This window comes from Coenobita brevimanus, chromosome 40, assembly GCF_032717465.1.
Source record: "Coenobita brevimanus isolate Jiangsu-jjx chromosome 40, ASM3271746v2, whole genome shotgun sequence".
Lineage (NCBI taxonomy): Eukaryota > Metazoa > Arthropoda > Malacostraca > Decapoda > Coenobitidae > Coenobita > Coenobita brevimanus.
The window spans coordinates 13,153,942-13,176,501 of NC_136993.1; the positions used below are offsets into that span (position 1 = coordinate 13,153,942).

General features: G+C 41.7%; 1 protein-coding gene across 1 annotated transcript in view; it reads left to right on the forward strand.

The window, feature by feature from the left end:
* The window catches only part of LOC145396960 (putative glutamate receptor), a 180,146-nt gene that overhangs the window by 4,988 nt on the left and 152,598 nt on the right, over window positions 1-22,560 (forward strand). The window contains exon 5 of the mRNA XM_080270193.1: window positions 14,522-14,674. Within this exon, the coding sequence (XP_080126319.1) occupies window positions 14,522-14,674 (153 nt within the window). The remainder of the gene's footprint in view (window positions 1-14,521; window positions 14,675-22,560) is intronic.

The window sequence follows — 22,560 nt, forward strand, 5'->3', positions numbered from 1 at the left end:
AACCCAGGATAGTCGTCTATCAAACAGAAGACACCAAAACCGAGTCTCCTCACACAGGATATTCTACGACCATAAAGATACAAGTCAGGGTCTGGGTAAACCCCCCAAAGACAACAGAAATGCATAGCTACTGTCTTTCGTAAAGAAAAGCAGAAGCCACAAGACTCAGCCCACTCCGAAATTCTGTTAAGAGCTGGCTGCAACCTCCTGTCTATCAGAGACATCCTAGATGCGGTGAAGGAAATTGAGAGGTCATCTGCATATAATGAACCTCACACACCAGCAAGGAATACACTGATTACACTGTTGATGGCCACAGCAAAGAGAGTAACACTAAAGATACTTACCTGTGGTACCCCATCTTCATGTGCACAAGCATTAAAAAGCACTCCTCCCACTCAGACCCTTAACCCTTTACCCGTGGGGATGGCTGGACCATGCTGTGTCCCTCCCGCAGGGATAGCAGGAAATCTAGGCAATACACGATAATTTAGCTACTTCCAGGTCAATGTAAGTATCACCTAGTTCTTTCTCTTTTTTTATATATATTTTTTAGTATAAGAATAGGTCACATGGGACATTTCAATGGGTAAAGAACAGGGAAAATTAGCGACCAAGTTCATGTGTGGTGTTGCCAGGTGATAAATTAGCTACCGTACTTCATGGCCAATGGCAATATCAATTAGCCTGTTCCCTTTTTTATATATATTTTTTTATATTAAAACAGGACATAGGGCACATTTAAATAGAAATAGCGAATGGAAAAAAAACGGCCGGGAGTTGTGTTATGCGGCCAGGCTGTAACTAGGCGGGGGAGGGGGGAGGGGAGGGGAGGTGGGGAAGTGAGGCAAACAGAGGAAAAATGGCTAAACTGGTAACACTGGATGCGAGTGCTAGCGGTATTAGCAGCGCTGCCTATAGCTACACACTGACAGTACTGATAGATGATACAAGACCGCACTTGAAAGCCCGGGAAATTTTAAAAATCCCTGGATCACAGAAGTGACATCCCATGGTATGGTACTTGTGTAACGAGCGTCACGGTAGTGACAGCCCACAGGTAAGGGGTTTAAAAACAGTTAGATAAATCTGCTGAACAAAAATACGTAAGCAGTCACGAAGACCAAATTCATGAAGAGAAGGTAAAGTGCCGTGATGCCACGCAGTGTCGCATGTCTTCTTCAGATCGAAGAAGACAGTGACCTGGTGTCAGTTAGTTGAGAATGCCTAACAGACAGAAGATTCCAAGGACAGTAGGTCATCAGTGGTAGATCGCAATTTACAAAAACCGTACTGCATTGATAAGAAGTAATTGCCCCTCTAAGTACCACATGAGCTGGCCATTTACCATCTTCTCCAACACCTTCCAAACACAAGAGGTCAGAAAGATGGGATGATAATTTGTTGGCTGTAGATGATCCCTTCTGGGCTTAGGGATGGGGATAACCACAGCAACACACCAAGAGGACAGAAACTCACCAGTACACCAAATTCTATTATACAGTATAGTGCCAGTAAAAAGGAAAATGATTTGTCAGACATATGACGTAAAAAGACATATAAATATCATCACAGCCTGGAGATGATCATGGCACTGTGATAAAGCTGCCCCAAGCTCAGAAACAGAAAAGAGGACATTGTAAAATTCACCCCAAGAAGATGTGAAGCTGAGGCTACAGGATTCCAGTCACTGACATTGGCATGCCGAAGGCTGTTCAGTGTCATTCTTAGACACACCAAAAAATGACTGACAAATGATTCAGCAGCAGCAAAGTGATCAGTCACAACCCCACCTGCATCATATAAAACAAGAGGGGAAGGAACAGGAAATTTGCCAGAATTATTTCTGACCCAATTCCACACTTGGGTGAGAGAAGTCCTCGAGAAAAGGGAGGAAACATCCTCTCGCCATGAAGCATGTCTGGCCTCCTTCAAAACGCGACGTGCATGACCATGTGCCCTCCAAATAGCCCTCAAATACTGAGTGTCCCCTTGATGGTGGTGAAGCTGAAAGATGGCGACCCATTTGGCCCTCACTGCAGAGGTGCATTCAGGGTTCCACCAGGGAACTGATGTTTAGGAAATCGACCAGACGTCTTGGGAATCAATAAAAGAGCTGCTGAATGCATTACATCAGTTTTATATGCCACTGCCTCATCAGTACTATGAAAACTGTCCACAGTGCGGTCAGTGGAACATAACTCCCTGAAGAGTGGCCAGTTTGCCTTATCCAGGCACCAGCGAGCACGACAACATTGTGACTGACATGCAGCAGAAGTTAAAAGAATTGGGAAGTGATCACTGCCATGCAAATCTGGCAACACATCCCATCTAAAATCTAAAACAGCAATAGCTGAGCACAGAGACAAATCAGTGGCCGCAAAAACATCAGTCTGACTATGAATGTACGTCATTTCACCTGAATTCAACACCCCCAACTCCTCCTCCTCCTCCAACGAAGCCAGCATAGCATCTCTAGGGTTGGTCATACTCTCTTCAGATCACTTAGTAAAAGAAGGGGTATCGAAGGTCACGAATAAGGCAGACAAGATCTACCTTCTCAACAGGTGCATATGGACAGAGATAAAGACTACACAATGTATGTTGATGGTGAAGGTAAATCTGAATGACAACAGCCTGCAGTGGAGCTAAAAGTCTCAGACAAGTGAATGGGACATCATAGTGAACTAGGATAGCAGCACCACCATGATGTCCCTGGCCAGGAAGAGGATCAGAATGAAATACATGGTACCAGGAGGACCAGAAGGAGCAGCATTCTTAGCCATGGTCTCCTGGATCCATGTGCTATGCACACTGGGGAATAGCGGACAATAAGACTACGCAATTCCTCCCGATTAGCATGTAAACCACAACAATTCCATTGAAATACAGATCCCATAATGGAGTGGCATTATATCGTGTTAATTTCAGTACCAGAGTTCTGGACACTGGCAACCTTGACGGGTGTCCGAGTACCTGGACGAGGGTTATTAGTGAAAGGTTTTCTAACCACAGCTGACCCCCAGGAGGAGGAACCCAAGATACCTGGTTTTGTAGACAGGAAAGGGGAGGAAGAAGAAGGCCGGGCAATGGTCTTCTACTGTGGTGGAGTGAGAGATGGTTTGGTAGGGGGACTGCAAGCTGCCTTAGCCAGAACAGGGCAGGCAGTGCCATCACAAGGAGAAGCACGATCAGTAGCGCACCCCAGAGTACTAGGATCGCAAGAAGGCAAGGCATCATGCAACTGAGGAGGCGCATCAACAACCCGAGCATCACCACTGTTTGGTGAGGTACAGATCGTCAGCTAAATACTGTCATCAGCCTGCACTCACCCAGACTCCTGAGAACCCTGAAGAGAATGGGTAGTGGGCTTCCCAGCTGAAACCTTTGGTGGCAGGGCCTCAGTCTCTGAGCATTCTGAGGAGCCACGGCATTGCTTGCTATGCACAGGAGAGACTCAGATTTTTTGGATATGTCAGGACAAGGAGAAGCATCGGCATGGACATCAACCACCACTATGGAAGGGTGTCGACTCTCTGTCACTAAAATGGAGGCAGAAACATTAGTTGAAGCAGTTGGGTTACCACACGTCTTTTCTGGCTCTGAAGATGCACGTGATGGTAGCATGCGTCTGTCATTTGTTGCCCCTGCCCTGACCAAGGGTCCAGCCTTCAGTCCAGGAGCAGGGATACATGGAAGAAGGAAGGCACCACTACATACTGGTGGGACCCCCTCAGAATAGGCACTGCCTCCTCCATGTGTTGCCGCCACAGTAGCATCCCTCAACTGGGATATCTGTGACGACTGATTACCCCGAGAAGCAGGTGAGGCAGCATGAAGTGTTGTCTCGTTGTACTGTGGAACCTCCTTACAACGTGATAGAGCTGAAGCAATGGTGACCCCAGGGTGGAAAAACATCCCTCTGACCCTTTCCTTTGCCTCTGCAAAAAATATCTTCTCATGGGTTTGTACTGACATGACATCATTCACAAACTTATACTGGTCACACTGTGTTGGTGAAGCTAGGCAAGCACCATGGCAGTTAATACATGAGGGGGGATTCAGGAAGACCATCTCACCATATGAATTACCACCACAATTAACACACACTTTGCACGTTCCTACTACTAGACCTGCTGACAAGCCCAAACCTCTGGCAGTGGAAGCATCTCTTAGGTCTTGGCACATATACATTGACCCGAAGGCTGTAGTAAGACGCCTCTAAGACATCAGGCAATGTCAACTGATCAAAGGTGACAATCAGTGACTGTGTGCCTGTCAATATCTTGTCTACCTTTTTCTTTATCCTCTCCACCTTCACTACTCTCTGGTCTTTTAGCTCATCCAGGAGGTCCTCCTCTGAGTACCTAAGGAACTCCTTAGAGAAGACAACATCCCGAGTCTGGTTCAGGGTGGAATGACTGGTAACTAACATTTGATCAGCATCCCTGGCCTCTATAAGGAGTGATCCATCTGCTTGTGGAAAACCCTTTGGGGATGACCCACAAGCCTTGGCCAAGTCACAGTGAACCTTAAATGCATTAAGATCCCTGAAGGAGGAACCATCAGCCAGCTTCAAAACTAGAATTTCATGTTTTGGTCAGGCACAAAGACACCAGGCATCATCTCAGTGAAGGGTGAGAGAACTTTCCTGGAGGGCTGTGTGCCGCTCCCTCAAAAGCGCTTCTTACCCCTGTTGCCCTTATGTGGTACAGGGTCGGCAGGAGCAAAGATGTGGCGTTGTTGGGGATTCATGGGCCTGGCCATCTCCCACACGAGGACGAAAAACCTTCATTCCCTCACCCCTTTACCCATCATGGAGCCCAACAAGGGAAGGCCATATGCCAGGGATGACACCACTGGCAACCCCAGAGGTAGTGAGGAAGTATACATGGGTAACCACTGAGGGACCTAGGCAAAGGTAACTCCAGGACAATAGGAGCACCAGGCCCACCAGTGCCCACTTGACCTTAGCCAACGCATGACCAGCCGATTGACCTGGTCAGGCCCAACCAGGCCGTCCATCTAGCAGGAATAAAGGACCAAAGAGGTGTATTGCTAGCTGCAGGATGCATTGTGCAGCATCAATCAACCCCCAGGACTCCCGTCTCCCAGAATTATTGGACGCCATGAACAACGAACACGTGGGGAGGCAAAAGTCCTGCCCTAGATAGCAAATGGGCAGGGACTAACATCACTAACAGGCCTCCTTCACCAATGATGCAGGGGGTGCTTGGTCCATGTGGCCGACAAATGCTGAACCCTACAAAGGTAGGCATGCTTCCAAAGTAGGTGGTATAGCCAACCACGCTTCAAGCCCCACCACCACGTCAAGGAGACTCACCGCAGCCGAGAGAGAGAGAGAGAGAGAGAGAGAGTCCCGGGAGGAAAGAGCATTACACTGGAAAACGATAGATGAGAGAATTCTAAGCAAAAAATGTTATGTGGACATTTGTTCAAATCTCAGCCGTTAGGGAACTACAATTACTGATGACATTATGGATGAAATTTGGAGGAGAACATTTGCTTCCATAAGGTAGCAGTAATTGTGGCTTTATTAGTTTTGAGATTTGGACAAATGCCCATATAAGTTTTTACTTAGAATTCCCTCATCTTTCATTTCCCAAAGTTATGCCCTTTCTTCCCGGGACACCCTATCTATCCATCTACAGCATATCAGTCTAAATAGATAGATAAATAGACTGATAGTTACATACATTTTGCGTGTGTGTATATGTGTGTGTGTGTGTGTGTGTGTGTGTGTGTGTGTGTGTGTGTGTGTGTGTTTCTTCGTTGATATGTTGACATTCACGGGGAAATAGGAACACAAGATAGCTCGAGCACGTAAGTGGGCTAGACCTATTACATTTGTCATATTTTCACAGAAAGTTGATCCACTTGGAACTTCATCAAGTGTATGGTCACATATTAATGTGATTAACAGTCACGATATTGCTTAATATTGCAAAAATCCATTTATAATACTTAAAACTACATCCAGCAAGATACATATATTTGTGGATACCTTAAAATATTTTACATATGATTATATGTACAAATGCTTGGAGCTGTATATGGCAGAAATCAAGATCCTAATCTTTTAATTGTTTCAGGATTTTTTTTTTTTTATGCAAGAAAGAACGAACCAAAGGCCAGGAACCCACAAACTATGTTTTCCAAGAAAAGAAAAGAAAAAAAATATATATAAAAGAGACTATTTCAAGATCCGTTCATTTCGAGATGCATGGACACACTGCGTTTGAAAGACTGGAGATCATAAGAAGTAGGAAATACAGACAGAGGGAGACAGTTCCAGAGATGACCTGTTGCGTAAATGAAAGACTTGGAGTAAGGGTAAACTCTTGCATTAAAGAGTTGGACAGAAAAGGGATAAGAGTTTATTGCTGGATGGGTGCTACCCATCCGATGTACAGGTGCAGGGATGAAAGCAGACAGTTCAGAGGAGCAGTGACCATTGAAGTAGTAATAGAAAAGAGATAAAGATGCAACAGTGTGGTGAAGAGACAGAGTTTGAAGGGAGCCAGTAATAGGAGGAGAGTTAATTAGACGAAAAGCCTATAACTCCACCCTGTTGAGAAGAGCTGCATGTGGGGAGCATCCCCACACATGGGAGTTGTACTCTACACGGGAGCGAATAAAACCCGTGTATAAAGTCAGCACCTGTGGAGGGGTAAAGAAGGTATGGAGTCGGCTTAGCAGATTTTTCAGGAGATGTAATATGATCTTTCCTAGATAAGTCCCTAGTGAATGAAACCCCAAGCATGTTCAAGGATGATGCAGGGTTGAGCTGGATATTATTAAACATTAGTGGGTACTCCTTGTGGAAGAGTTTATCGGGTTGATAGGTGCAAGAACTGAGTCTCTGATGCATTAAAAACAACAAGATTCCTTTCGCACAGTCAGAGATTCGAGCCAAGTCAGACATTAGGTTTGCCATATCCTTATCTCTTGTTTGTTGAAGTAATTGCTGAGATGGACGTTGCGGGAACCGAAAGGAAAGGTGAAGGGTAGAATCATTAGCGTACAAGTGGATAGGGTTAGATGTACAGCTTTGAAGGTCATTGATGAATTTAACCCGTCACGTCCCGAGCTATTTCGCACCTCTGACACCCCCCAATCCCGAGGTATTTTCAACAAATTTTTTTTTGGCTAAAACCTCCGCTTTTGGTGAGAAACATCGAACATTCATAGAGAAATCGCTCACCTAAGGTTTAAAATACTCGATCCAGGTACCAGTACCTCCTTACCTGACTGGGTTTTCTAACAGGCTGGCACCAATTAAAACGAGTTCTGTGGGAGGGTAACTATTTCACACCACTCATAAATGGTATTTATTTATTTACTTGGTACAAATTTATATGTAGTACAAGAGTATATTGGTTTTCAAACAGTAATATAGGCATTATAAGCATTGTTTCACTCACTAACTCATCACCATACTTGACTTTCTTTTGCCACATTACCTGATCATTATTTCTGACTGTTTCTTCCTCTAATGCTATGTAAACTTTGTCCTCCACATTGTCATCGATTGGGGAATCACTCTGGCCCTGAAAGTCTTTACTGGCCAGGTGAATTGCCGAGACAATGGCGTGAGGGGGGGAGGGGGGAGGTTATGCGGTGTAAGGCATTGTCCCTGCTTGGCATCTTGTAGAGCAATAGAGGAAGGTGTACCGTGTATACGTACGAAAAATCACGCGCGAAAATTGAAAATTGTGTAAATTAGGGACCTTGCAATTGCACGATGTACCAGTACGTCGTTGGGACTGGCAAATGCAAAATGTTGCAACATACCCATACGTCGACAGGACAGGGCGGGTTAAAGAAAGAGAGTTGCTGATAGGACAGAGCCCTGAGAAACACTACTGTTGGTAGATCTAGAAGAAAGATGGCTATGCACAACAGCAGCTATAGAACGACCAGAAAGGAAGCTATAGATGAAGGAACAGATACAAGAGGAGAAACCATAAGAGGGCAGTTTGGAAATTAAAGATTTATGCCAGACTTAATAGAAGGCCCTTGAGATGTCTAGTGCAATGGCAAAGCTTTCGCTAAAGTCCCAAAAGGAGGATCACCAGGAGTCTGAAATGTTGGTGAGATCGCCAGTGGTGCATCCCTGACAGAACCCATACTGATGATCAGAAAAAAGGTTGTGATAAGAAAGATACTTTAAAAATTTTCTGTTAAGAATAGACTCGAAAACTTGTGAGACACAGGATGTTAACACAATTGAACGGTAGTTAGAGTTGGGAATGGTCACCCTTCTTTGGGACTGGCTGAGTGAAAGCAAACTTCCAGCAAGATGGAAAGGTACAAGTTGATAGACAAAGACGAAAGAGTTTACCTAGGCAAGGTGTGAGCACAGAAGCACAGCTCTTGAAGACAACAGGAGGGACTCCATTTGGCCCATATGCCTTGTTAGTATTCAGGCCAGTGATGGCAGAAAATACATCAGCTGAAGAAACTTTAATGCCAGCCATGAGGCAGTTAGAGGAGGGAAGTGATGGAGGAACAGCAACGGAATCGTCTCAGATGGAACTGAAGCAGCAGATTGGGTGCTTTCTAGAACTTTGTCCTTAAAGCTTCTACTTAGAACCAAGGATGCCTTCTATGGTAGGTATCAAAAGGATGATTTCTCAAGTGAGGAGATTGAGGAACGCTTGATGCAGCTCTGTAAACATTTGCAAGGAACAGTAAACCCTGTTGAAATTAAACAGAAGTCTGAAATAAAGAAAAAAAACACTAACCAACTGGTTGGGAAACCTAAGTCGGAGAAGGCTAAGTATGTGCCTAAAGAAGAGATAGGTACTTTTCTTAGCTCTTTAAAGGCTGAGGATAAAATATTAAAGACAAGGAATAGACAAGCTGATGAAAAAAGAAAGTAAAACCTTCCATGGTAAACGACAGGAAAATTTTTGTATTTTGTGGGGAGCAACATTTCAGTGCATCTTGTCAACATTATCCTGATTATGCTTCTAGAGTGGCTGTATGAACTCCGAGCATACTTCTGCAGACTGCAGGACTAAACCAATCTTTATTTCAAATGTAAAAGGAATCATCATCATAGTGCTTTATGCCCAAGGATGGAAAATGAGGTACCTGCAAGTGTCAATATGACAATTGAAAAGGGGAATGCTCCAGTAGTAATGCCAGCTGCAGTTCCAATAGCATATGTGAAGATAGTGATTGAGAATAGAAACCTATTAGCATTCACTCTTTTTGATACGGACGCTCAGAAAACCTTCATTTTTGCAGACATTGTGAAGAAATTAAAGTTATCTATTACTGGCAAGGTAAATCTAGCCATTACAGGATTCTTAACTACTAAGGAAGCTCAGTCTTTTAAATTTGGTTAGACTTGTAATACAACTAGGCAGACATAAATGCCGTATAACTGCAGCTGTACTGAATAATATGGAGACAAGTATATATATATATATATATATATATATATATATATATATATATATATATATATATATATATATATATCAAGGGACTGAAGGAAACCTCTGATCATCTACAAAGCTTAATGATAAAGTTGGCTAAACAGAATGTGGAATCAGATACTGTGGGTCCCACAAAAAATGATAATTGGTTCTGAGGACTGTGGAAGATTCCTACATAGGACCTTCAAGAAGAATAAGGTACAGTTGTTCAAGAGTCCAGGAGGTAACCTTGTTATGGGTCAGTTGCCTTTTCCAAAGCAAGAGGCTAAACTAGTAGACTCAGTCTTTGTTACCCCCACACAGGCAGTGATGGTAGCTAGAATAGGAGCGGAACTAGAACCCACTCAGATAAATGGCTTGCTGAATGAAAAAAAAATGAATCTGTACACAATTTATAGGATCTAGATATTGCAGGAATACTCTCTGGGGAATCAACCCCTGAAGATAAAATAACTTTGGATTTGTATAACCAGTCAGTGGAATTTAAGGATGGACAGTATTCGGTAGGATTACCATGGAAACTAAAACATTCGGAGTTGCCAACAAAGTACTAAGCAGCTAAGGCTCAGTTAAATTCTCTTTTAAGAAAGTTGAGAGATAAACCAGAACATCTAACCATATAATATTATAAAATTATCAATAATATTATAAAAGATCAACTGAAGAGTAAATTTACAGAAGAGGTATAATTCCCTGTTAGCCATAAGGAGGGACATTATTTACCACATCATGCTGTAAGCAAGGATTCAGTAACTACTCCCATAAGGATAGTTTTCATTTGTAGCAGTAAAGCGCCCAAGGGATCAGCTAGCTTTAACGATTGCCTATACTCTGGACCTACACTAATGGAGAAGTTAGGGACTGTATTACTAAGACTCAGAGAGAAACCTTATGCTTTTACAGCAGACATTAGTAAGGCTTTTCTCAGAATAGGATTGAGGGAGGAGGATAGGAAATTTACAAATTTCCTCTGGCCTCAAGACCCTCAAAATCAGAATAGTTCATCGGTGCTCTTTGGCTCTTGTGCTAGTCCTTTCCTACTTTGCAACACTTTAAAGTATCATTTTGGCAATGCCAAATGCCCGGAAATAGGGCAGGATTTTTACATGGATAATTTGCAAGGTGTTGCTGATACTGAGGCGGAAGCGTTGAAGGCTTATGAAGTAGCCAATTCCAAATGTGGGAAGGCAATATTGCCGTTACAGAGCTGGAATACAAATTCACCGCTTTTGAGGAATGAAATACAAGGGGACTCCAAATACTGACATTCCCCAAACTCAAAATGTGTTGGGTCTTAACTGGGATACAACAGCTGATGAAATAAGTTTGAAGCCAATTAAGTTCTCCGATGTCTCTCTCACCAAGAGATCCTTGTTAAGTCAGGTCTCCACTCTATGTGACCCATTGGGATTGGTCAGTCCTATAGTTATTAAGGGCAAATGTTTAGTGCAAGAGGTTTGGCGAGAAAAGTTAGACTGGGACACTAAATTGGATGAGACATTGTGGAACAATAGAGTGATGACTATTAAAGAATTGTCTTCAAAATTTAAATTTATGCATGTATCCTCTACACAAAACCCAGCTGATCTGCTCTCGAGAGATTCGACTGTAAAGAGACTGAGCAAAGATAACTTGTAGTTTAAAGGTCCTAAATGGTTACTCACTAAAGATTGGCCTGAGCAGAAACAGTATAGTATTGTGACGTTGGTGCAGTAAACTTAGATCATGTAGTACCTGAGCCAGAAGAAATTGACATCAGCAGATTCTCGTCAATAAGACAACTTATTAATACTACTAAATTAGTTGTTAAATCTTTGAATAAGAAATTGAGGTTTCAGAAGTTAGATCTCATGGAATATTGGCTGAAAAGGATACAAAGGAATTATTACGGAGAGATCTATGACCCTTTAGGCAAGGGCACTGGGAACAAGAATAAGTTCATTAGAGACTTACGCTTCTTCTTGGACGGAAAGGGTCTAATTAGATGCTGGGGCCGAATACTAGAGGCTGATTTGCCTCTCCAAACTAGACATCCCATATTATTACCTAAGAGCGATTATTTTGTACAGTTAATTCTAAAAGAAGCCCATGATTTGACTCTTCATGGAGGTGTGCCGCAGACTTTGGCCCGAATCCGGGAAAGGTATTGGATCCCTAAGGGTAGACAGGTCATAAAGAAATATCTCAAAGGTTGCACTACATGTAGGAGGTATGAACAACGACCGTATGACTATCCAGGACTACCTGCCTTACCAAGGGATAGGGTAAATGTAAGTCGGCCCTTCAAGGTAATTGAAGTAGATTACACAGGGGCTATAACTGTTACCGGTGAGGGAACTCGCCATAAATGTATATATATGTCTGTTTACTTGCACCTACACAAGGGTAGTCCATCTAGAAATGGCAGAAGATTTAAGTTCAGAGACATTCCTGAAGGTATTTAGAAGATTTGCAGCTACAAGGTCAGTCCTAATAAATTAATAAGAGACAACGGAACCAACTTCGTTGGAGCAGGACCTCTACTTTTAAATATAAGGAATGACCCAAAGGTTAAGTCGGCACTGGGAATCCGAAATTGTACCTGACAGTTCATAGCTCCAAGAGCACCGTGGCAAAATGGATTTACCGAACGAATAATTGGTATTGTGAAGAAATGCCTTGGGAAAACCTAACACAGAACAAAGATCACAAGAGAAGAGTTAAGAACAGTGATAACTGAAACTGAGGCTAGGATTAATGATAGACCCTAACCTATCTAGATGACACTAGCGTTTTGATTGAGGCTTTGACACTGGCTCATATGTTATATGGTAGAAAGCTCTATCCGGTGCCTTGTGTGGATATCCAGGAAGAAATAGATGATCCTACCATAGAAAATAATGAATTAGGACAACATCTGTGGGAGGGATATCAACGTCTGAAAAAAGTATTAAACACCTGGAATAGACATTGGAGCGAAGAATATCTTTTGAACCTATGAGAAAGATTTTATGGGGCTCTGGCTGCCAGCAACAAGTCTGTTATAAACATAGATGTTGTCTTAGTAAAAACAGAACAACCAAGATCCCAGTGGCCATTAACTAAGTGATCACGCATCCAGATTCAGAGGGTGTGCTGAGACTCGTAAAATTAAAATGAAGGGGACATACCAACATGAAAACTATTGATATCCTGGTACCCCTTGAGTTAACGGCTACCCCGGAGACAGTGAATGGTGGAGACCAAATGGGTCAAGATGCGCGACCTAGAAGGGCTGCAGCACAGGGTTCTCGAGACCTATGCACAGAACTCCTGACTAAGGGTCACATTACATGATACAGCGTATCATTTTTCGCCCAGCCCCAAAACTGTGGGAAATATTTTCCAACCTGGAGAGCGTTAATAACTAATCAACACGTTGTATAACCCAGAGATTACGTTCTCTTTAATAATTCTTAATATTAATAAATTAAATGCTACTGCGTTTAACTCTTGTGGACAACTATATTGTAAATACATGTAATTACTTTGGAAATTTCCATTGACCTAAACTGCGTCTGCGTGGTAGATGGCGTGTCCTGGGGATGAAAAGCCCTCACATGAGAAGCAGATGTGGGTTTAACATATTTACATATATAAGGTGAATATTTGGCTTGGGTTTAGTTTAATCAGAACTAAGATTAATTGGTTAGATTCGCCTAGTATATATCATGATGTAACCTAACTGTATTTAGCATTGTAATTAATTAAGAGCTGGCACCTCTTCAAATCCTATGAGGGAGAAGAAGCTCGCCATGTTAGTCACTCTGCTCCTAGATTTGGTTCAAGTAGCACGTTGTAATTACGCACTTCAAGGAGGCTTGGAAGCCCAGGCAACCGACCTAAAAATCAGGCTTGTCGTCATCAGTTGTCCGACTCTTTCTAGCTAAGTAACCTTTACGAATTGGCCAGTTCAATGGGGAATTAGCTAGGAGATAGGAGAATAGTAACTAGGTATTGAAATATCCGTTACACCTAATCCTCCTAAGAGACTTCTGTGAAATTACGTAAGGTCATGTTAGACTAACACTCTTCAGACAAAGGAGTGTATTAATAATATCTGATACCACTGAGGAAAATTTCAGGTCTCTATCTGGAACGGTCTTGGAATGCCAGCCTTCTAGATCTCCCTCCTCCCTCCCCCCCCCCCCCGAAAAAATCTACAATATTAATAAGAACTCACTAGAATGTGAAGTTCTTAATAATAATGATAATAATAATAATAATAATAATAATAATAATAATAACAGTAGTAATAGTAGTAGTAGTAGTAGTAGCAGTAGTAGTAGTAGTAGTAGTAGTAGTAGTAGTAGTAGTAGTTATGGTAATAAGCTAGAATTATGAAATTGCTGAAACAGTACTCGAAGAACTCCACATTCCAAATGAATTGCAGACCTAATAATGAGGGACTTTTGGTTTGACCAAAAATTTTTACAGATTCTTACCTGTGACCTTGAGATCAGGTCTAGGTTGTTCATATTATGCAAATCATGTTCTCATGATTCACTACATTTCCACCATATTTGGTCACAATCGGCTGAATACTCTTGATTTTAGCATTTTCAGACATGAGAAGACCATTTTGATTTTCCTCACTATCTCAAAAAGTATTTGCTGGACTCAGAATCAATACCCACGTACACCAGTATATGATGACTACATAATGGACCATGTGCAAAGCAATTGGTTCAGTATTTTTTGGAGTGCAAGAGAGCAAAAATCGAAGAAATAACATTGAGGGCGCTAGTGCTGCGCTAGTGCTAGGATTTTTTTTCTGTGCCAAAAGAAGCCTGCAACCAACATACATCATTCCTTTAAATTTCATGTCTGTCTCGAACGGTCTTGGAATGCCAGCCTCTAGATTCCCTCCCCCCCACAACCACACAAAATAATATCAACAGTATCAATAAGAACTCCAAAGAATGTGAAGTTCTTAATAAATAAATAAATAAAACACTAAGGAAGAGTTACAATGAAATCACCTTTGCACCTTTATTACGTTCTGCATTAATGAGATGTAACTATTCCTGCAGGCTGGGTCAGGTGGTGAGTGGCGCGTGTACATGAACAAACTATACTCGAAGCAGAGGGTGGCGTTCTTGTCTACCTGGCGACGATCACACTTCACACGTATGCCAAACATCTTCCCAGACAAAATCTCGGATCTTCTGGGGGCCACGCTTAATGTAAGATTGTAGTGATTAGAACAGTAGTGTATATGAGTGTAGTTGTAGCTGTAGCTCCAGGTTCATCTGAAACACGAACCTGGTGGATGCCGGTTGAAGTTACACTTTTCCAGTAGCACACACTCCTACTTTCACTTGGAGTTAAGAGACTCATCTTTAACTGGATAGCAGACCTGCCAACCAATATCTGTATTGCTTCTTAAAGGCGTCCTTCTTCCACAGAGAAAGAGTGAGGTAGCTGTTGTTGTTGTTTAACGCTGGTCTGTCTCACTGAAAAGACCTGTCAACTGCAGGCAAAAACTGTTCTATGGGGCCGTCCTATGATAGAGTATTATACACACACTGTGCAGGGAACCCACACATCCTTGTCAAAGACAGTGCCTTACTAGGTTTGAAACAGGGGAGTTCCCAGGGCAAGGTGCAGGGAAATAATTATGAGTAGGCCTGGCTAGCGTGCGGACACCAGAGGCGCTCCATCGAGGGTGCACAGTGTTACAGTGGTGCAGTATCATTCTGTAGCAATGCAGGACGTAATGAAGAGGTATTAATAGCATGGTGGTGCCATTAGTAGACATGGGCATGGAACAGCTAAGCCACCAAGTCAAACTCACAGCTAAGAAAGGAGATTTGTACATTTTGAGTTGATAGTTATACTGGTCATGTGATTTTGTGTTTGTCTGCAAAAAATGAAGTCATCTGTACCATGCACATGCGATATGTGGCAGGTTGCACACTTCAATAAATGTCAATCTTCTTTTCAGTTTCTTAACTCACTTAACTCCTAACTGCCAGGTGTTGGTCGGAACTGTAAAATAATCGGTGGCACAGCGGCGCTGGGTGTCGGTAGGAACTGCACTTGTTTTTCTGGTATATTTTGAAGTGGCCGCCACTTTATCTCATAACCAAGAGCTGGGGGAAGACTCCTACCAGCCTGCCCAACCATACCTCGATTGTCTCTGTGGCGTTGCTAGGTGTAGGACGATCTTTTTATACCTTTCTCGTCCTATTTCATTCCCGCCTCGTGTGGACTTTTGCCTCATCCACCCCTGCCAAGCCTCTTTCCTGGGATACTAGGAAAGGACTAGTGATAATGCCAAAAGGGTGTGCCTTGGACACAACTGTGTCTAGTTTATCTAGTAATGGAGAAGCTATTACACTGAGAACAAAGCCATAGTCGAGGCCATGGGCAGACACATGAATACATCCTGTTCTCGCGACGAAAATTAGTCCTCTTCCTCACGTCACTACTTGTCAAAGCAACAACCTGCAGACCTGGAGATATTTTCATTCGCAAGAGGAACAGTTGATGAGTAATGTGGTCATTAATTCATTTCCCTAACGTGCTATAGTTTCTGATTTATTAAGGTTAAAAGTTTTTTTTTTTTTTTTCATACTGAGGTGAGGCGCGAACAGATTTTAGCCTGGCGTCCAGGGAATTATCAGAGAAACTACGTATTTACAGCCTATAAGAAACCCACCATAAGACCGCCATCACTGGGGGTAGCGCAGAGACTAAGCACTTTGCTAAGAAAGCAAATTTGCCATCCGACATGCAGCTGCCTTTACCAAAAGTCAAGAGTGCCAATTTTGTTGGCATACGCATGCACAGTTCTGTTTTCATGTAATACACAGCTACGAATGTTGAGTGTGGAAAGTAATAATTTTCAGTGCAGAAGAAGCAGCACTAAGAGGATATCCCTCCCTCCCCCCAGCCCTTCCAATGGGTGGTGGCGAAAGTGGTCGGGGTGGCAGGGATCGTCACAATTATACAGTAAGTCTTCATCATATTATCATCATTATCATCAGCAGCAGCAGCCATTGCAAGTCTACATAGGCCTTCCATAACCTTTTCCACAACTTCCTTGGCTAAGCCAATCGCTACCACATTATGCCTTCAAATTCTGTCTCATCTCTACCTCCTGTCTGGCCTTCTTCTGCTATGCATAAAGTATCTTAGAGCCCAATCAGCCAACCTTTTCCTCCATCGGTTATCCATTATCCTTGCTACGTGACCTGCACACCTCTATTTCCGTTCTTATATATTTTCTAAAATGTCTTTGATTTTAGTGTACTCTTTCACCCAAGTTGATCATTTCCTATCTCTTAAAGATATTCTCAAAATTGTCCGTTCCATTGTTCTTAGAGAATGGATTAGTTGAGTCTCCATCGATTATGTAAGTTTCCATTTCTCACAATCGTTTGTCATAGCTGGGATTATACATTCATTATAAACTTTACATTTAATACATAGTGGCAAGCTGCTTTTCATGAGGTCTCTATGTTTACCGAAAGCTTTGCAACCAATTGTAATACGTCTTTTTATTTCACTATCATGGGCTTTCGTTAGATTTAGTACTTGTCCCAAGTAATTGTACTCTTCAGCTTCTGCAGGAATGTCTTCACTTATTCTGATGACACACTTTGATAGATTTCGATCAAACATTACTTTTACTCCCTTTCATCTTCAGCCCTACTGCGAGACTTTTCTGTTTTGGCCATTTAACATTTCTTGCAATGTCTTTGCGGTCTCTGAGATTAGGATAATATCATCTGCAAATCTTAAATACTTTAGATTTCACCATCTATGTTTACTCCTTTGTTTTCCCAGTCTAGCTCTCAGAAAGCACTTTTATAATTTTGGTGAAATTGTATCTCACACTGATGCTTGCCTTTCTCAGTCTTAATATTGTCCGAGTCTTTATGTAATTTAACTCTAGCATCTCCCTCTCTCTCTCTCTCTCTTTTTTTTTTTTTTTTCCGAGCAGTTTTACAATGTTTTTTTTTTACACTTGTTCCCACAGTGAATTTATCTCTGCCACCTGTTCCATTGGTTAGAAAGCATTTTCGTACTCAACAAAACCTAAGCACAGTAGTTTATTATATTCTGTAGTTTTTGCAATTAGCTAATTCATTGTGTAAGTGATCAGTAGTGGAATACCCACTTCGGATTCCCGCCTGCTTATGAGGTTGATTTTCTTCTAAATTTGTTATTCTGTTCATAAGGACCTTAGTGAACAGTTTGTAAATAACTGGTATTAAGCTAATGGGTCGATAGTTACTAATTCTTTTGAGCTGCATTTTCGGTACAGCAAAATAACGTTTGCATTACACCATGTTTTGGAAATTTTCTTCCTTTTTACACATCGAGCACATAAGTGGGCGAGCTTGTTTTACACTTCTATTCCGGCATCCGTCAGTAAATCTGCAACTATTCCTCCTTCTCCTGGGGCTTTCCTTCTTTACGTACTTTTAAGAGAAATTTTTTCTTAGGGTGGTGTTTCCTCAGGTATTTCATTTGTGTCAACTGAAAAGTTAGCTATTGGTACAGTTGTCCGTGATGCATACAGTTCTTTATAAAGTCCTTCAACTCTGTTCACCATCCGATCTCTGCATTTAATGGCTTCACCGTTTTTGTCTTTCAGAATTTGTTGCTTCCCTAGAGCCATTTTACTTCGGACCTGTTTCAGACGTTTTCCTTTTTGGCCAGCTCCATGCTGCCGTTGTTGTTAGTTGTTTGCTTTCATTCTTTCTCTCTTGTATTCATGTATTCTTTCTTTCTTATTCAATTGTGGCAGACACTTCTACCTTTCAGGATCGACTGATCCTGACGAAGTATGGACACAGTGACCAGCCTATGACCTAGTTGTCTCCGCTAGGTTTTCTTTGCTTGCCAACGACTCGTTGCCTTGCAATTGCCGAAAAACCCCTTTCTTCGTACTTTTCACGTTTTGAACTGTAGAAGTATTACTAATGGACGTAGAAAACACTGACTTTTATAGGTGTAATCTTGAGGTCATTCCCTATCGGGAGTGTGCCTTCCATTTTTTCCCTTTTCACCTCTAGTTTTCGAGTGGCAACCCTGCAAAGATTGCCCTTAGCATCCCTAGCAGTCTTGTTTATTTGTGGCAGGCACTTCTACTCATGAGAGTTAACCGGTTTTGAACAAACCTGAACATAGTGACCACCCTAAGTCCCAGATGTGTCCACAAGGATCTGGTTGCTAGACAATTACTTGTTGCCTAGCAAAGACCCCCAGAGAGCTGGCCACCGTCGCCTACCTGCTTGTTAGATGGTTTCTTTGATTTCATCCATGTTTCTATTTCATTTTACTTCTTTCCATATCTTGTTGAAAAGGGTATTTAATTATGCTCTTTCCATTTAATTTTTGTTTGTTTTTACTTTCATATTTCTTCCTGTCATCAGCTCGAGGGCCTTTTCGTAATGCTTGTTGGCTCTGGTTGTATTAACTTTCCCTACACCCTCCACTGATTCTCTTAGCACTTTTGTTAGTCAGTCATTCAACTCATTAGTGTCACACTCAGCATAAAGCTTGAAATCTGTTTGTTATTTCTAACTGAAGGGCTGCTTTGTTTTCGCCTATTTTTACTGGGTATATCTTTTTAATCATCTTCTTTCTTTCACTTCTGAAACAGAATCTTGCTGTGCAACCCACTATTTTATGGTCACTTCCCATATTTACTTTGTTGATAACTGTGACACGATCATGTTATTCTTATCTGCTGTAATGAAGTCGATTTCATTCTTTGTTTTTCTATTTGCACCTTTGTGGGTCAAATTTCTCCCTGTTCTTTTGTGAAAGAATGTGTTCATTATTCTCATGTTTTACATTTTAGCACCATTTGACCACAATTTCACTTTGCTCATTCCTTTCCCACTCTGTATTTTCCTATACAGGCTCCTCCATTTTTCGACTTGCCAACTTTTCTATTGAAGTCTTCCATGAGCATAGTATATCTTGTCTTTTCTTCTTCCAGCTCATAACTACTGGTGTAGGGAGGTGTACCTGCCATTCTTTTTAACCCGCCCCGTCGTGACTGATTTTCCACCACTGACTCCCTCCAACCTCGACCAATTTTGAAAAAAAAAAAAAAAAATTGGCTCAAACCTCCGCTTTTGGTGAGAAACATCGAAAATTCATAGATTAATAGCTCACCTGAAGTTTAAAATACTCGATACAGGTACCAGTAATCCTTACCTTACTGAGTTTTCCATCAGGCTGGCTCCAAAGAAAATGAGTTTTATGGGAGGGTAACTATTCCACACCACTCATAAATGGTATTTATTTATTTATTTGGTACGAACTTATATGTTGTACGAGAGTATATTGGTTTTCAAAGAGTAATGTAGGCAATATAAGCATTGTTTCACTCACTAACACATCAACATACCTGACCTTTTTTGGCAACATTACCTGATCATCATTTCTGACTGTTTCTTCCTCTAATGCTACATAAACTTTGTCCTCCACATTGTCATTGATTGGGGAATCACCCTGGCCCTGAATGTCTTTATTGGCCAAGTCACTGGTAACAGGTGAATTGCCGAGACAATGGCATGGGGGGGGGAGGTCATGTGCGGTAAGGCATTGTCCCTGCCTGGCATCTTGTAGAGGAAGTTGTCCCGTGTATATGTACCAAAAATCACATACGAAAATTGAAAATTGTGCAAATTATGAACCTTGCAATTGCGCGACGTACTGGTACGTTGACGGGACGCCAATGGTTAAAGATTTTGCATATACCGTTTCATATGTTTTAAACATAAGATTTCAGTGTATTTTTGTCATTCCATAAACATAGACCATATTCAGTCATACAGTAATAGTTAAATTAAAAAATAAAAAGAATTTACATCTAATATTACAAATTTACTTAAAATACTATTAAAACCAGAGTAGCATTTATTTAATCTCTTTTCAATATCGTTTTCATCTCCGATCAGTGGCAAGATAGTGACCTAAATAACCATACATTTTAACAATCTCTAGGTTGTTATCACCTAACTGAATACAGTGTGAGCAAGGGATTTTCCCTAGCAGTAGTAGTAGTACTAGTAGTTGTTGTTGTTGTTGTTGTAACAGTAGTAATAGTAGTAGTAGTAGTAGTAGGGCAACCCAGGTCTGTCTGGCTGAGGAGACCCATCAACCTCAGGCAATCAATTACCCATGTAGGGCAATTTCATGCAATGAACCAATGTTCTCCTGAGGTGCAGGGGTGAATGTAGAGATTCTGGTCCTGGATGGACACCGCACTTGCGTCCCTCAACCCAGATAACTTGGACACCATAGTTGGTTCCACATGACTCCATTACCTGATTATATGGTTATCACCAAGAGCTATATATGGTTTCGTGGGTTACATTAAATCATTGGGCTTGTCACTTAGTGTAGAGTCACCTGTGCATTACATTAAGTGAGTGGATGATGGTCACCACCACTCAGTAAAATTTTTTAGCATTTCATATGGTGTTTTCTGAAGTTGTATGTGTGTGTTCTTACCTAATTGTTCTTACCTAATTGTATCTTTACAGGAATGAGTCAAGCTCGTACTGTCCCATGTCTTAAACCATATTTATCGTACATATCCTTAAATTTATGAATTGTTTTGGCACACACTATTTCATTCGGTGGTGCATTACACTGATCAATTGCTCTATTTGGGAAACTAAATATCCTTACATCTTTATCACCTCTCTTTTTATGCAGGTTTTTGCAGTGTCCTCTTGCTGAAGCTTTCCCATACGTTAAGTAATCATTTATGTCTATTTTCTCCTTCCCTGATATGCATTTATAGAGCATAATCATGTCACCTCTTTTCCTTCTCTCCTCTAGTGTTGGTAGATACAGTTTATTTAGTCTTTCTTCGTAGCTTAGATCCCTTAACCCTTTAACCGCAGGCATTGTTTTGCCCCGACTGGCCTCTCCCGCGGGGGTTCCAGCCAAATGTAAACAAACCTTTAAACCTTAATAACTCTGCACAGAACAAAGCTAGAGAAAAAAATAAGGTACCATTAGAAAGTACTAACCTTCAGCTTTGCAGTGATGTAGGTTTCATGACTTTGTGGACTTTCACAGGACGGGCAGTGCCGTTAGAAGTGAGGGGTGTAAAATCACTATTTTACGCCCCACACACCAGTACCAAATGCCAACCACTCTCTGATAATAGTACTATAAACATATATGAACACTGCACATATGATAAACATCCACTCTGTGTTCACTGAGGTAGGTAAAAGGCACTGTAATTGCCCGCACTTCACTGCGGCATCACACGCTCACTGACGTTTGGTTAGCGGCGATGTTTTCATTATTTCTAACTACTATTACTATTTTACATATAATCTGGGCAATATACATTATATTTACACTGCACTTATTACTATATTGCGTCACTGTCGCATCACAGAATTACAGCAGTGCTGCAGATTTTCTTATTACCATATCACTTATATACTGGCTATATTTACATAATTTTCTAGGTAAAATATCTCTTATTACTATATTATACAGTTATTGGTAAAGCACGTCACTGTCGCATCACAGAATCACAGCAGTGTCGCAGATTTTCTTATTTCAATATCACTTATTATACTGGTCAATATTTACATTGTTTTCTAGGCAAAATATCCCTTATTACTACATTATCCCTTATACAATTATTGGTAAAGCATATCACTGTCGCATCACTGTATATCACTGTCACTGTCAGTATTTACTGAGAGAGTGGTACTCGGCAAAGCACGGAGTCACACAGAGAGCGACTTGGCATTCCTGGCACTGGTGTGTGCTCATTTTTCTCGTCCGAGGCCTCCGTGTGGTGTTATGACACACTCTGCAGCGACCCTGTGACAACCTGTCGCCTGCGGTGAGAGGCAATTTCACAAGCTGGTGCCGGCTCATGTAATTGCGGCACTCAAAACGGTCAGGTTGTGTGTCAGAGTGTCGCCTCGGGACCAATGCCGTCACCTGACCAAATCGTGCAAGCAGCTGCTGCACGACAGTCTTGGAGAACTGTCTCAGGGATGGTTGCCTTATGCCCCCGACTTGTGTCTTGTAGAGGAGGAAGGCGTTGAGCATGCACATATCG